Here is a 15126-nt window from a genome sequence, read left to right as displayed (position 1 = left end):
TCTGTTTCTAATTTGGGTCATAATCCTCCCTCAGACTATGCCATCCCACACTGTACCCACAGAGTTTTCTATGAGATGTCTGTGAATCTTTTGTTTAAAAAAATAACAAGATGCGTATCACTGGAAAAGGGGTATGTAAAGTGGAAATGAGATGGGGTGCCACTGGAAAGGAAATGCTGCTGTTTAAACATGTGCTAACAGAATGCATATAACAAGGATTTTTAAAGTGCCAGCCTTAACACACAGGAATTGTTGTTTTAAAGGGACCGTGTCAAAGTTGACAAGCTCAAAATGTAACCTACATAAAATAAAGCTTTTCACAAAATACTCTTTTGATCTGAAAAAACTACCAAGCTTCCAAATCCAAGACTGTTACATTGTTAAAATACCAAATACCTTGCTGTGTGATTTGTCATCAAATTTAGTTTGGTTTTGCACCATGTACAGGTATGTCATGATTTTACTCTCTCCTCCACATTGTCTCTAGGACTACACAAGATATTCACAACATCCAGTACTGGATCTTTTGTCTGGGATTTAAATGATTTAGCATTTCAGTTAGCAGTAATTTACAACAAAGCTGTAATATGAGACTTCTGTACTCCAGTGGCAAGTGTCTCCTTATGAAGAGGGCATTTCTTTATACATGGAAGTTGCCAAACCACAAAATAACTTCTTTTTATCTTGTTGTACTTAATACACGCAAAGTACTTCCCAGGGCACACTGAAATGCAATAAATCATAGATGCATGGCACAGTAATAAAAATGAACAACATCATTTCACAACTTCAAGGTGGCAGATTAAAAAAAGAGAGCTTTGATTGCTCTTGGTTGTTGTTTGTTTTTTTTTTTTTGGTGTGTGTGTTTTTTGTTGTTGTTGTTTAAGTTTACAATCTAACAATGAGAACTGAGAAAATTAACTATGACTTGTTTTTTTTTATACCACACACAAGCATAATAGAAAGCTACAGTTCATGCCTCTGTATACACACCCTTACTATCATGAGGACATATATACAGAATTTTCATGAGAGGAAATGTTGCTGTATTTAGAAATTAACTATACAAAAGCTTTTCTTTGCAGATATTCTCCCAACTAAAAACCAAGTTACTGCTTGGCAGTAACTCCTCCATTCCCACAACTGTAGAATGACTGAGCATGGATTATATATCATCCCTACCCTTCACACTTTCTATTTTATTTTTTTCCACTCTTCATTTTTTGTGATTATCCCAAAGCAGCACTGAATGTTTTGCTGAGCACTGTTGTTGGGTTTACTGTAAACAAGACAACCAGGTTAATGTTTGCCCATTCTGCTCTCTCCAGCTAACTGCCACAGATAATGGGAGCTGTACAGACTACTGTTAACCTCAACATTCACATTGGAACATACACACTTTTGTATATAGTTTCAGTTATTCAAAGACGAAGGTATATTTAAGACATCATCAGTGGAAGTGCTCAGCATATTTGATGCATAAACATACTGCAGAAATGAGTCTGTCTGGGATATATTCCATCAAAACTCACCAAAATAACATGTATTACACTCTTCTATGAAATCTGGTGAATGAACAAGTGGTATAGACAACATATCTTGTGTTTCTATTAATATATCTGTGATAAAAGCTGAAATATATTAAAAACAGCTAGCATTAAGCATAAATGTCTCATTACTAGTTCAATTAGGCTTGATCTTCAGTCCAACCCACACAATAACATTAGTCAGTTCACCCATGAGGACTGAGCAGGGTAATGATCTTTCTCTATATCTTCACCTAACAGAACTCAGCAGTCCTACTTCATTACAGGGTGAATTCAGGGCTCCTTTTCAGCTGCAGATACTGAAAAGGGAATGGTTTCTCCTTTCACATAGGATATCTCTCTCATCCTTGTGTTAACCTAGGCCCTGGATGACTAACCCTACAGCTGACACAAACAGATGTTTTTATTTGTTTGAACTATTAGGTCAAAGGGCTAATGAGCTAATGAAAATTCTTTACAGAGCTCTTGAATGAGGAGTGATTAGCAGATTTTCAGTTCCTATTTATGTAACACATAAGAGTGAAGAAAATATTCTGAGTTTACAAATCTTTCACTTCCATCTCAGTTGATGCAGATTTAAAAATAATAAAACTTTGAAAAAGCATACCTCAGGAGATGAATCAGAAACCTACAGACCAGCTTATGGTGCTGTAATTCCATCAACTGTGAGTGTCATTTCTACTCAAATAGTGTTTAATAGCATAGAACCAAGTTGTCTCAGCAAGCTTTTCTTTTTCCCATAGTATTTTAATTTGTTTAAATTCTGAAGCATTTTCTGCATATGTATTATATCGTGTCAAAAATTTCTAGTCATGTATAGTCCCTCAGTTTAATGTTGCAGAATAAATGAATAAACATTATATCAGCTTATCTTCCAGCAATAAGTCTGCAATACCTCTCAGGCTTATTTCTCAAGTAACAACATTTCCCTTTGGAAATAAGACAGCTAACTTTTGGAAATTTCAATCTTCTACATCTAAGTAAGTGAGTAGATATGTATAATTTTGCAATGATTATGCTCCAATCACTTTTTTTTAAATTATTTTTATCTAAGAGTAAATAAATTATTTTGATGTTTCCCTATTGAAGTAAAGATGCTATGTTCCTTGACTTGGTTACTATTCAAAAAATCCAAACTTAGCAACTCAATTCTACACAGTGTTTATTTTCTTTTTTTTCTTTTTTTATAGTGGAAATCGTGTATAAATCACAAACAGTACAAGTTCCTCACGTCTAGCAGTTGTCCACCTGAATGGATCAACTTTTGCGTAAAGACACTGTATTTTTAGTATAAAGTCAAGATAATATGGCAGTTAACTAATACTCTCAACTACAGTAAAGATACAAACTTTTGTAATATAAATTAATTGCCATTACAAAAAGGCAACTGTATTAACTAATACGGTACAAAAATCTGCAACTTCTATAAATATAATGAAATGCGAGAAATAAAATGAAATAATACAACACAGATTTTTGTAGAGCGCATTTTGAAGAGGCAAGCTAAGATACATGTGGAATATTATACAGCAAGAAAAAAAAACAAAATGCACTACGATTTAACTTTTTTCCATATAAATGCTAGAAGTACAAGTACAGGACACAACATGTAAGCAGTATGATTATCAGCTCAGAGTGAGTAGGCAAAAAAAGTTGCATTGACAAGTTGTAAAGCATTAAGCAGCAGACAGAAGCTTGTCAAAACCAGCTGTTGTTGGATACTGATTGATAATGTTTTCATTCTGATGGCTGAGACACTGCAGACAACTACAGCTCTGAGAAGAAGCCTGATGTGGGCACATACACATACACACACTCACACGTTCACACAAAGTAATTTAACAGATGTCTAAAGATCATTAAAGCACATCTCTTTTTAAAAAGACAGTGTTCTCTCCTTAATGAACTTGCATGGAAAGTAGAGTCTAGCGCCCAAGTCTATTTCATCTAAGTGATGAACGTGCATGAAAAGACTAGAAAAAAACATACAGCACAAGAAAAAGCAATTGAGACTGGTCATCCAAATAAAATCTGCACGGTGCTTGTGGTGCTTACAATATTCTGCCATAGCCAAAATATTCAAAACACTTTAGACAACGAAGTGTGATGTGCACTGCTATAAGCATTTTTAATACTTCGATAAAAAGGTAAAGGTGTTCACAGACAGTAAAAGGGTACATATCCATTAAGTCCATCCACAACACAAAACCACAGAACTACATTCAAAGTAAAGTTAAGCGTTGGTTTTAGCCATAAGCACTTATGAGGTATTGTTTCAACCTGCGGTGAGGAATGATCACTGTATTAGTAAGAAAAAGCATATTTAAAGTTATTTTGAAAAATAAATCACTGCTACTGTGCAGCTGGTATCCCCATAAAGAAAAAGCATTTACCATCAAAAGGTCCAGTCTAGCTGCACACTGGCACATGCCAAAGCTGTATTCTCATTGACTAGTTGGGCCTTTTGGATGTTAGTCATGTAGCACCTTCCAACAGTGCATAGTTGGGAAATCATGACTAAAATATAAAACTCAGGAACTCTGAAGTCATAGAAACACAGAGTCATAGAATCATTTGAGTTGGAAGCAACCTTTAAAGGTCATGTAGTCCAACTCCCCTGCAATGAACAGGGACAGCTACCGCTGGTTCAGGTTGCTCAAAATCATCGGACCAGAAACACTGATAGTACAAATAAGTGCAGTTCCAATAACGCGATACAGTTGGAATTCTTTTACCTTTTTGTACTTTTTGGTCCATAACTTCAAAATGGGAAGGAAGGAGGAAAAAATTGAGAAATATTAATTTTTTTCTCTTAACTAATGCTACGTGACAAAGCAGTAAAAGCTCTGAATCCATCTCTTTGCCTTCCTTTTGGTCAAACTGCCTTCCTTCTCTGGGAGACAACCCTCTTTCTTCTCCCCACCACTTTGCATAAACAAGGAAGAAATTCTTGGGACTCAGTAATCTCTAAACTTACAAAAGCTAAGACAGAGAGTAAAGCTGCACATCAGACCCTCTGCAAATTCAGGTAAAGGAGCCTCCTTAACCCACATGAGAGAAACTGATGAGCTACTAAGCTGCTTCTACTGCTTCTACAGGCAAAGAGGCTTGAACTATCATAGATCTTGTCTGTGTCTTTTAAAATGAGTAATTCCAGTTTTTGGATATTTCCAAGAGTAGGAGGAGGAGTGGGGTGATTGGCCTGGCAGGAAACAGGAAAAAAAAAAGAAAAACGAAACAAGAAGGGATGCCCTTCATGCTTATGAGCAAAGCTTTCTGCCTGTTCTGTCACAAAATCAAATGATGAGCTTAACAGGTTTTCCAGCTTTGTTCTGATAGTAGGAACTAAGTTAAATCAGTAACTATCAGGCCATGCATTTGGGCAGGGATAGTTCTGAGGGAGCAATACAAAGATATTGAAAAGTAATCAAAAACCTATGAAAAAAATTTGTTTAACAAGGAGCATAACTGCAAGAAATAGAGAAATGGCTTTTATAAGCCTTTAAAAGCTGACGCTTACTATTTTCTTATTCTCAAATAAACTGATAAGAAACTACAATAATCCTTAAAAAATAAATGCTTGGAGTGGAAAGATATGTTGCCTAAAGCCTTGCAACAGGAGTTAAAAGTTTCAAAACATAAGCAGGATCAGTGAGGAACCACTGACACATCACTACAGCGTGTGTACACAGACACTCATGTGCAAGGCACAACAGTCAAGGTGCACACCAGACTGGTGACCAATCTGCACATACCCTGTTGTGATTGACTTCATGGTGAACCACTGACCTGGTGTAACTCTTTATAGGATATAATCAGCCAATAAGGTTTTAAAAGTCCATAGAAGCCAGTAAAAAAAAAAATGCTGAAAAATATATGATGGGGAAAACCTGGAAAGAGGAAGTGTGCACTGTGTTACTGGAACCAAATGTTTTGGTTTTTTTTTCCTAATGTATTATAAATGTTTCCAATGGATACTTTTTTGTCTTCTAAGTACAGAGGGAGTTTGAAAGAACAAGTTACAATCCCTTGATAAGAGAGGCTCATGACACAAATACTGGAAGGCCCGTCACTATGTTATGGATGCCTTGGCACTGTTAAAATAACAGTAGCATGATAGTGATAAAGAAGGCAATCCTTATTTAAAACCAGTCACACTTCTAACTACTAATAAAGCCTCTGCAGCTGAATTAGCAGACATTTGCTTTGCTTCTCTGATTAAAAGATGTTTTAAGTGAGAACTCCCAGTTCAACCAACTTCTGTCTATTTTCTAAAAATATTGTTTCTTCTTACATCCTTTTTATGTCCCCTGTTCTTCAGCAATACTGTTACCTGCACACATCTGTGTGCAAATTTCCCTTTAAGGGAACTTCCAGCAAAATAATGGTTCTGTCTTTGACAAGGTTATGCAGTGGTTTAAGGAAATGAATCAACTAACACATACACTGTGTTTCTCATCTAGTAGAATTTCAAACTAACCTTTGCACTGGCATAAAACAACTTGATTTTTAAGGTATCAATAACGTTAAGGTTCTTAGTGGCTGTGCTTTCCAGACTGTGGGGTCAGTAAATAAGCTAACACAAATTTGTCTCCCAAATCCTTAAGACATGAGTTATTTTAAAAAAACAGTGTAGCAAGTAGAATGCCACCTTTACAGACTACGTTATTCTTGTGCGTGCAGAATTTCCTATCAGGGATGATGGTAAGAAAGCAACATGCAGTGTCTGCAGAACTAGTGGTAAACAAGGAGGAACTCCCTATTTCAGTAGTGTAGACAACTTTACTGAAAATAGTCATGTACCTGATTCACAGAATATTTATTTTAACAGAAGGACATTCTGTACTGTGTATGAGCACAGTCTTGATACCACACCATAAGTAATCTGTGAGCAGAATGAGCAGGTACAGTGATGCCTGGAGAACCACTCTTCCCTCTTGCGTTTCACATTCTTGAAGGTTCGAAGTCTCTCTCCTCTAACAAGTTTATTAGAAGGGAGAAGCTGTCTTTTACTGCCTCCATATCATCCAAGGAGCAAGGTTTAAGAATCCAGCGCTTTCCACGTGCAAGTGGCTCAAGTTCAAAGTATTTTTTGATCTATTAAGGAAAAACAAAAGAGACCAGTGTATTAATACTACAGCGACCACACACTCGCTCTTTCACATCTGAAAAAAAAAAAAATAGGGAAAACAACAACGTGCAAATAATCCAAAACAACATGTAAAAGATTAGGAATCTCATTTTTAGCATCTCATCCACAGCTGTTCTTATAACACAGGTTATATGTTGTGACCTGAAAGTGTTTAGGGGTGAGTGACCTGTTTGCAAGCTACCATTCTACCCATACATTTAACAGCATGGGAGGTCTAGGGAAGAGTTGTACATACTTAAGGCAAAGAGCAAAGCACACAAAGCAAGTTTTCAAAAACATAGACTAAACACCAGATGTAACAAAGAAATTCTAGGTTGTGTTTGAACTTTAATGTTAAAGCTGCATGTTTCATAGCAAAATTCTTCCAAAATCAGTTAGTTTTTAAAATTCAACATAGAATATTAGTACACCAATTTGATGAGAACAATAAAAAGTATGTGGGACGTGATTTTTCATTCAAAATCCTGCATGTTCCATGAGCTTTCATCAGCTTACTAACAATATGTAATAACGCCTATAAGAAAAATAAGGCCTTTAATTAAAGTAATTCAATTTTTATTTCTGCAGCAAACATGCAACAGGGTGGCAATGACTATGATGCAATACAGAACTGCAAGTTTTAGAATGATTATATGCCTTGACAAAATATACTGAGGAAGATGCTGTTTTCTTGAAACAATCAATATCAAGTTAGAAACAGACCCACAGGAACACTGTGAAATAAAATATTCGAATTTTATACTGTACTCTACTCACTTTTCAAATTAGGAAGTGGAGTGTCAAAGTATAACTTTTACCTCAAAAGTGCCTATTAGAAAAAGAGTTTGCAGGTCACTTTAGTCAATAGATTACCTTAAGCTGTTTTCATCAGACTGTAGTCTTTGATAGTATTTGATCCAGAAGTCTACTCATATCTGACTTGTTAAAATAGACCATCAGTTTTTAAATCCAAAATTATATCCAATACTAACAGAAATATTTATTTCTGAGTTAGTTTGCACATTCTTGTTCTGTGTAATTCTTGCCAAATATACTTGATTTTCTTATATTGCAGACTGAGCCTTAGGTATGCACATCAACAGGAACAGTTGCTCATATTGTGGTAGGCAGTGGACTCCCTAAACATGCAATTGGAGCCACACTGTGCAAAGGCTCCATGTCCAGTGGAAAACAAAAACAAAAAACAAAAAATGTCTGCAACATCTCTATACAGTTGTGTAGTGTCTACACAACACATCCATTCATCAAATAATAGACTATAATAGAAGAAACCAACTATGGATGCATCAACTAACATAAATCACAATTCAACTGTGTCAATCTGAAAGGAAGTTTTATCATTTTCTAGTAAATATATTGGAGTAGATCCTCTAGTAACAAATATCTGAAAAAGTGGTTCGGTTTTGAGAATAGATCTTCTGCCTCCCCTAGCTAAGATACAGCTGAAAACTTTTCAGATCTATTTCTAACAAAGCAGACTTGCATCAATAATAGCCTGAAAAAATGTAGAAAATGAAGCATAGTACCTGGTGCTCACTTCACATCAACCAAATCAGAAAAAACAGGAGCCTGGAACAACTGTTATTTTAATATCAACTTTAGCTGTCATAGCGTCACGTTAATAACTAATACAATAGCATGATTGCATGTGATCAGAATATAAACAGCAATCTCTTCTAGTGATATACCACAATATTTCTTGCAGCTCAAGTGATACCAAATTGAATTTACTCCCGTTAATATTTTAAATAAGTGGCACTAATCACAGTATTGGAGAAGCAGGGAGAAGCTCTCTTGCTTCTGTCAGCATGCTTGACTGCAAAATGAGGAGGAAGTAAAAGGGGCACAGGAACATAACAAAGCAAGGTGTCAGTGCAGCTAGCTGATGAAGCAGCCTGCTGGTGTTAAGCTGATAAATATGGTTGAGTAACTTGAGATGTTTCGGACCCAAAACCCAAAGGATGTCCACCACACCCCCTCTACTGGAAAACTATTGACATCAGCCCCTTGAGCTCAATGAACTCTATCTGCAATCTTATTTACATATGCTCTTTAATTTAGGTTGTGCCATATGAGGAAATGATTAGGAAAAGGTTGTTATGTTTAATGAGATTACTTGGGTTTAAAAGCATTAAATATGTAGGAACACATACAAAAGGAAATGATGGCAGTTATCAGGCTTGCACTGAGTCCTGTGCACTCATGAGCAAATACAATATTGCTTCCGAAGGCAGTCTTTAGCCAAGAAAAACACAATGACTTCAAGTTACATTTCAGTGCCTGCAGACTTCACGATCTAATTTCTATTTCAGCACGCAAACAGCATCAACAGACTTAATAAAATGAATTTTACCGATACATCTTCGATTCAGATGCCCAAAGATGACTAAGATCTATTTTTAATATTTCTTGGTGTGTGATCAAGGTGTAACAAAATCAGTGATGTGCTGTCATTATTTTATATAGCTAAGGAATAGTTCACAGTCCTTACATTAATAAGTCCTGAATGAATACTGAAATTAAAATACTCATTAAGTGGAGGTTTGAAAACAGCATGAAAACACAACTCCTTGCAATCAGATAAATATCAACTATGTTCTTCATATCTACAGAGAAAAAAATAGATTTGCTAGATGACGTCTGTAACACAAAATCATAAAAATAACACTATTTGGCTTACAACTAATAACTAACTGAACCAGAATTAGCACAGGACTGATAATGCACTACCAGATAATGCACTACCAGAAAGAAGTGATCTTCTGCAAGCTTAGAGATACTTTATAGTACGTTACTCTATTTCATCGCTTATAGGCTCTTCTATTATCACAGTCCCAGAATAAAGTTTGCAGGCACAAATATTTTCACCTGCAATGTACTACAATTTCTCCCATCATTCAGTTCTTGTAACAAGTTGTTTTCAGACTTGATAAGGAATTCTTTGCTACATATAACAGATAAAACAACAGAAAAATAGGCTGGCATAGTCAGATGCCTAATGCTGTTTGTATAGTTTTCCACTGGCATACCCTCAGCCCTCCATCCAATTTTTTTTCACTCCTCTGTAGCTGCTTTCTACCTAAATGGCCATCCCAGATACTTATTTTCTGCCAGATTTCCTATGAGCAGGTACATTAATCATTAAAATATGTAAAGGAAGTTAAAATTCTCTGACTACACACCTTGGTAGCCCTTGCCTAACAAGATAAGCAGCAGTAACTATTTTACAACTCCTGCAAATGCACAAGGATAAAGAAGGGCAGCTATTAAGAGGAACTCTTTTGTCTTGCTCTCTTGCATAACTGATGAAAAGCGTTCTGCCTACTCATGGATGCTGAAGCAAAATATTAAGACTCAAACATGCTTCAGATGTCTGACACATCAGACATGCATTTACATACTCGCTTTGCATTTTTGTTTACTTTGAGACTGCTGAATTTTTAAGACATAACCTAAGAACAAAATATAATCAAGTAAGTCTACATCATTTCAAGACTTCTTTACTACTGTTTTACAGGATTTCACTGTATGACTTGACTCCACATGGGGGTCTTGCTTAAATAGAGGTGACATTGCATTTTGAAGTAAAAAGAAATCTAACAATACATTTCTGCAATTATTCCTACTCTTCCCACACCCCACCTTCTGAAGTCCTGTTCTGCTGGCACAATACACTAAGCATATGGTTATCAAATGTTGCTTAACCTATGCGCTGAAAAAGTCAAGACACAATAAAAGGATTGATGCCCAGAACCTCAGCTGGGGTAAATTAGCACAGCAGTGTGGAACTGATGTTACTAAATTGATCTACGTAAACAGATTTACCAGTCCCTGCTGAAAGCCTTTATATATTCTATTACTGAACCTCATCTAGCTGTTTTGCAGCATAGGACATTCAGGAAAGCTTAGATACTGTAAGAATACATAAATGCGGAGCCATTTCTACCTTTTACTCAAGATGAAAAAGAATCCTTGAATATTTTGTTTTTCATCCAAATTCAAAACTTCAATATCAAAGTTCACCAACACAAAAAGGATTCTGACCCACTCTAATTTGCTGAAAAGAAATGCAAGATGCCAGCAACCACTTATATTACCAGTCTGTATTTGGAGAACTTAATGATAAAATATTTTTTCATCCATTATGCTACAAATTGTAGTAACGTATGTACATTATAACTAATCAAAAGCTGCACAGTCATGTCAATGCCCTTACTAGTCTGAATTTTTCTGATTCTTTTACAGGACTAAGCAAGTATCCTTGCTTTGGAAGGAGTAAATTAAACTAAAATTACCTAATTTGCTGAATCCATATATTAGCTACAAGGAGTGTCTCATTCATTTATCCCAAATCCCAAGGGACAAGAAATGCAGCAATAAAAGGAGATTGGAGCTCCCCCAGATTGATACTGCAAATGTTTCATATGGCTGTGATGCTCAGACTATATTCTCAAACATCACAAAAATCTGCCTTTTGGGGTAACTGCTTAGAAAACCTACATGAGAGGTAATTTTGAGCCCTGAGTCCATGAACAACAGAAGAGCTGCTTGTAACAGTGACCAAAGCAGGCTCAAATTCAGTATCTTTGGAGAAGAGAAAAAACCAAAGAAGTGTATCACATAGCATTAAGTTTTAAAAAAGGAAACTACATAAAATGAATAACTTAAAGAAAATTAACTGTGCAGCTAAAAATGTAAAATGTTTGCAGGTGGCACAGAAAAAAAATCCATAATTAGAGGCTCGGAGTATATTTATAATGCTACATAAGACTTTGAAAGAAACAAAAAAAGCTTTCAACAGTTGCAATAACGAAAAGGATAGTATTAGAGGTAAAAGAAGTTACGTCTAAAGAAGGAAAACAGAAAACAAAAGAAAGGAAATTCTTGCAAATTAAATAGAAACCACAAATGCTGACCTACTAACCATAGAGTGCAACCCATTGTTTAAATCACCACTGATGCTAAAAAGTAAATTGAAATCTACTCTAGTTTGTGTTACTGTGCTGGACTGCATTCTGCACAGCCTCTTGAGCTGCTACACATACTTTTCTGCTGCTCTTGTTCTCAATATACAGTGATTTATAAGAGCGGAATGGTATTTAGCCACTTCATTTTAAACCAACTAGCTCAATCCACTGTTGTACAAGTGAACATTTGCATGTCTTTCCCTAAAAATCTGCTAGAAACTTCTTTATCTAACACCTCACTCTGCAAAAAAAAATGAACAAAATCCTGCTAAGGGATTTGATTTAGTGATTTAGTAGTTTAGTGGGTAGGGATAGTGATAGGAGGATGGTTGGACTAGATGATCTTGTAGGTCCTTTCCAACCTAATGTATCTATCAATCTATGAATCTATGAAAAAAAAAAACAAAAAAAAACCCTCGTCTGACCAGAACAGCTGCTCAAGCCTGCACAACTGTTAGAAGTTTCCTAACATTTACTCTTCCTATAGAGACACTCCATATCCTCCTGTAATGATACTTCATCCATGACTACTTGTATGCCTCTTCAGAACAGTGATCTCATCCATGTCTAAAGTGAACCCTGTAATGCACCCATTTCTCATACTCCTCTGAAAACACCTATACCTCATCTTTATTGACTATACACGGTACATCTTACACTACAGGGATAGGAAGAAAAGTGCCTCAGCGGATGGGAAGAGAAGGGGATGCTGGTGGGATCCAGAACAGACCTGGTCAATAACACATACATGGAGCTACTTCCAGGAAGAGCAGTTCGAGGTTAAACACTACCAACCATCAGAATGCTCTTACAACTCTAGTTCTGTGAAGTTACACATTTTATCACCAGCTCAGCTGTGCCACTGAACACAAGGTCTCTAAGTGCAATGTCAAACATTTGCAATGAATGCATTAAATGCATGATAACCAGAACCATGCCACTGAACCTCTATGACTGATGGATTGATTGACTGATGTTTTTTAAAGTATGTCCTGCTGAACAAAAACAAAACACAAGTCCTCAGCATATCGCTGACGGCCAGCTAAGCAAATTTTCTATCCAAGATTTCAGTATGAGCTTTTGTACAGCTCCTCATAGGTACTGAAGTATCCTTTAGAATTTAGCATTTCTAATTTGTACAGCTTTCCAAACTTTTTAATTTTGATTTTTGAGAAAGACTATCTGAAGCACTTCCAACTGTGCCCTATACTTAGTCTTATAATACATGGTGGATATTTTGTCTCAAAGGTCTTTACAAAGAGGAACAGTTAATTACACAGATATTTCACAAATTACACCCAGGCTTGTAGAACAGGTGCCCTTTTTCATTCTTGTTACACTTAGTGGCCACAAGACATAACTCTGTTCAGATTGTAAGTAACAGCTTAAATAAATGTGTTTCAGAGAAGATTCCTAACTGTTCTGAATGAAGAAATAGGATCTCTGTCAAGTCAGTACAGACATGCTGTTCCAAACAGACAGTATGCAGTCATGGCAAATCTAATTGTGAGACAGAGGAAAGGGGAGCAAGTTAGAGAGCTGGAAGAAAAATACTGTGGGGTGCTTACTGTAAAATACAAAATATTGTGTAATTTATCTGGATGGAGAGAGTGAAAGACTTTTAAATATACATTTTATATATATATATATACACATACTGTTATGTTAGGATAGATCTATGGCTATAAGACAGATAATGACAGAAAACTGCTGGATGTGGAAGGGCAATACTAAGGTTTCATGAGGCACTGTGTTTGGACGAAACCAAAGATAGGCTTTGAGTAGCTGCTAGCACTTATCTGCTCCTTTCATGCAAGCCTTTACCATGCAAGGAGTCAAAATAATGAGGCAACTGTCAAAAGAATATGCCTGTACTTTGCCTTCCATGTGAATAGAAATTCACTCAACACATTATTTTTATCTAATAATCTGTTTCTGACACACCTGGGAAACATACAGATAACATGATGGCAGTAGTACATTTTTGCAGAGAAAACCAGACTTCCAGATGAGATTCATGCAAACAGCACTGGGCTGGACAACCAATATCCATCCCCAATGTGAGCAACACAGCAGCCATTCTTAAGTGATGAGTGAAACCAGAGAAAACCAAGGAGGTGTCGTGAAAAAAATAAAATAAAAAAAGTGTAATGAAAACGCAGAAGAATAACAATTTAGTGTCTACAGCTTTAATTCTTGAATTTAGTACAAAGAATTAAAGAGAAGTAGAAACCAAAAATCAGCTTTTCATATATAATATTATTTTTTTCTGTATTGGACTGCATATTTTTACCTCACCACTAATCCTGTAGGTCACTGCTCCTATTCATTCCTTAGCTATCCATTTTTTTCCAAAGTAATTTGGATTGCAGCAGATACTGACCGATGCGTGTTTGTACAACGCCTTGCTTTAATGGAGACACAGCATTAGTTCTTCACCAAGAAATCTCAGTGTTAGAATATAATACCTTTACAAGTAAAGCTGAAAATCATCATTGATCAAAATCAGATATTTGGAGGACACCTAAATATCACATTTTTCATTCATATTACGAAGTGATAGAAATGTTTGTTTTCTATAAATAAGGAAACATTTGTATACAACTATATTCTCAGCATACTCAGACGTATTTTTGAGATATTCTAGGATAATTGTTAGAATTGAAGATCAATTTTAACTTAGAATATTTTTTTTTTAATTTTAATCACTACCCAAATGAGTTAAAAAATAGAGCACATACAAAAATAATTTTATAATAAACCTATTAAAACCTTTGACTACATATTAGCACTTATTTACCCTCTAACTTCACGGCTTTTTTAGATTACATTTTTGTTAAATAAGAAATACAAATAACTAGTGAAGATTCGATACACAAGACCTTTTGAACAGATATCTATGAGCCTCTCACAGTTTAATAGCTTTTTTTTGTTCGTTTTAAAGACTGTAAATATTTGTTGTTTACTTCAGGCTATAATACTAACAACATAGCATTCTGATTTCAGCTGCAAAATACGCTATCTTTAAATAAGATTGTGGCTTCAGCTGCGAACAAATCCTGAGCCACAGTACATCAGGTTTTAGGAAAAAAAAATTAACTGTGGTGCTGAATGTCCTAATAACCTTTAGAATAATCAGTAGTCCAAGTATCAATCATAATTATGACACCCCTTCTGCAAATACCTTGTTTTCAGTTCAGATAACAGTTAAGCAGTATTTTCTGGAGAAGTGCATTTGTGATGATTCATCTGTGTCTGTCTGAACACGTATATACATCCCGTACTTGTATAAATAACATCTGTATTCTGTGCCCACGTTTGCAAAGCTTCACAACACTGTATGGACATGTATTCTTGTATCAGCAGTGAGGAATAGTTTCCAAGGGCTTTGTGGCTCGTTCCCCACATTTAAACTGCTGAGCGCATTCCAAGCCAACAGACAGTGAGAACACAAAGAAAA

At 35.8% G+C, this 15126-nt stretch overlaps 1 protein-coding gene across 4 annotated transcripts in view; it reads right to left on the bottom strand.

Moving 5' to 3' along the window:
* Positions 1–5549: 5549 nt before the first annotated feature.
* The window catches only part of ARL15 (ADP ribosylation factor like GTPase 15), a 215296-nt gene continuing 205719 nt past the window's right edge, over positions 5550–15126 (bottom strand). For all 4 annotated transcript variants that reach the window (XM_065739891.1, XM_065739892.1, XM_065739894.1 and 1 more), the window contains one exon: positions 5550–6644. In XM_065739891.1, the coding sequence (XP_065595963.1) occupies positions 6492–6644 (153 nt within the window). In that variant the 3' untranslated portion in view covers positions 5550–6491. The remainder of the gene's footprint in view (positions 6645–15126) is intronic.

Source organism: Cyrtonyx montezumae, unplaced genomic scaffold, assembly GCF_038088225.1.
Source record: "Cyrtonyx montezumae isolate F1298 unplaced genomic scaffold, pur_monq_1.0 scaffold_25, whole genome shotgun sequence".
NCBI lineage: Eukaryota > Metazoa > Chordata > Aves > Galliformes > Odontophoridae > Cyrtonyx > Cyrtonyx montezumae.
The sequence above is the reverse complement of the archived record's forward strand: the minus strand, read 5'-3'. Positions and strand labels throughout refer to the sequence as shown.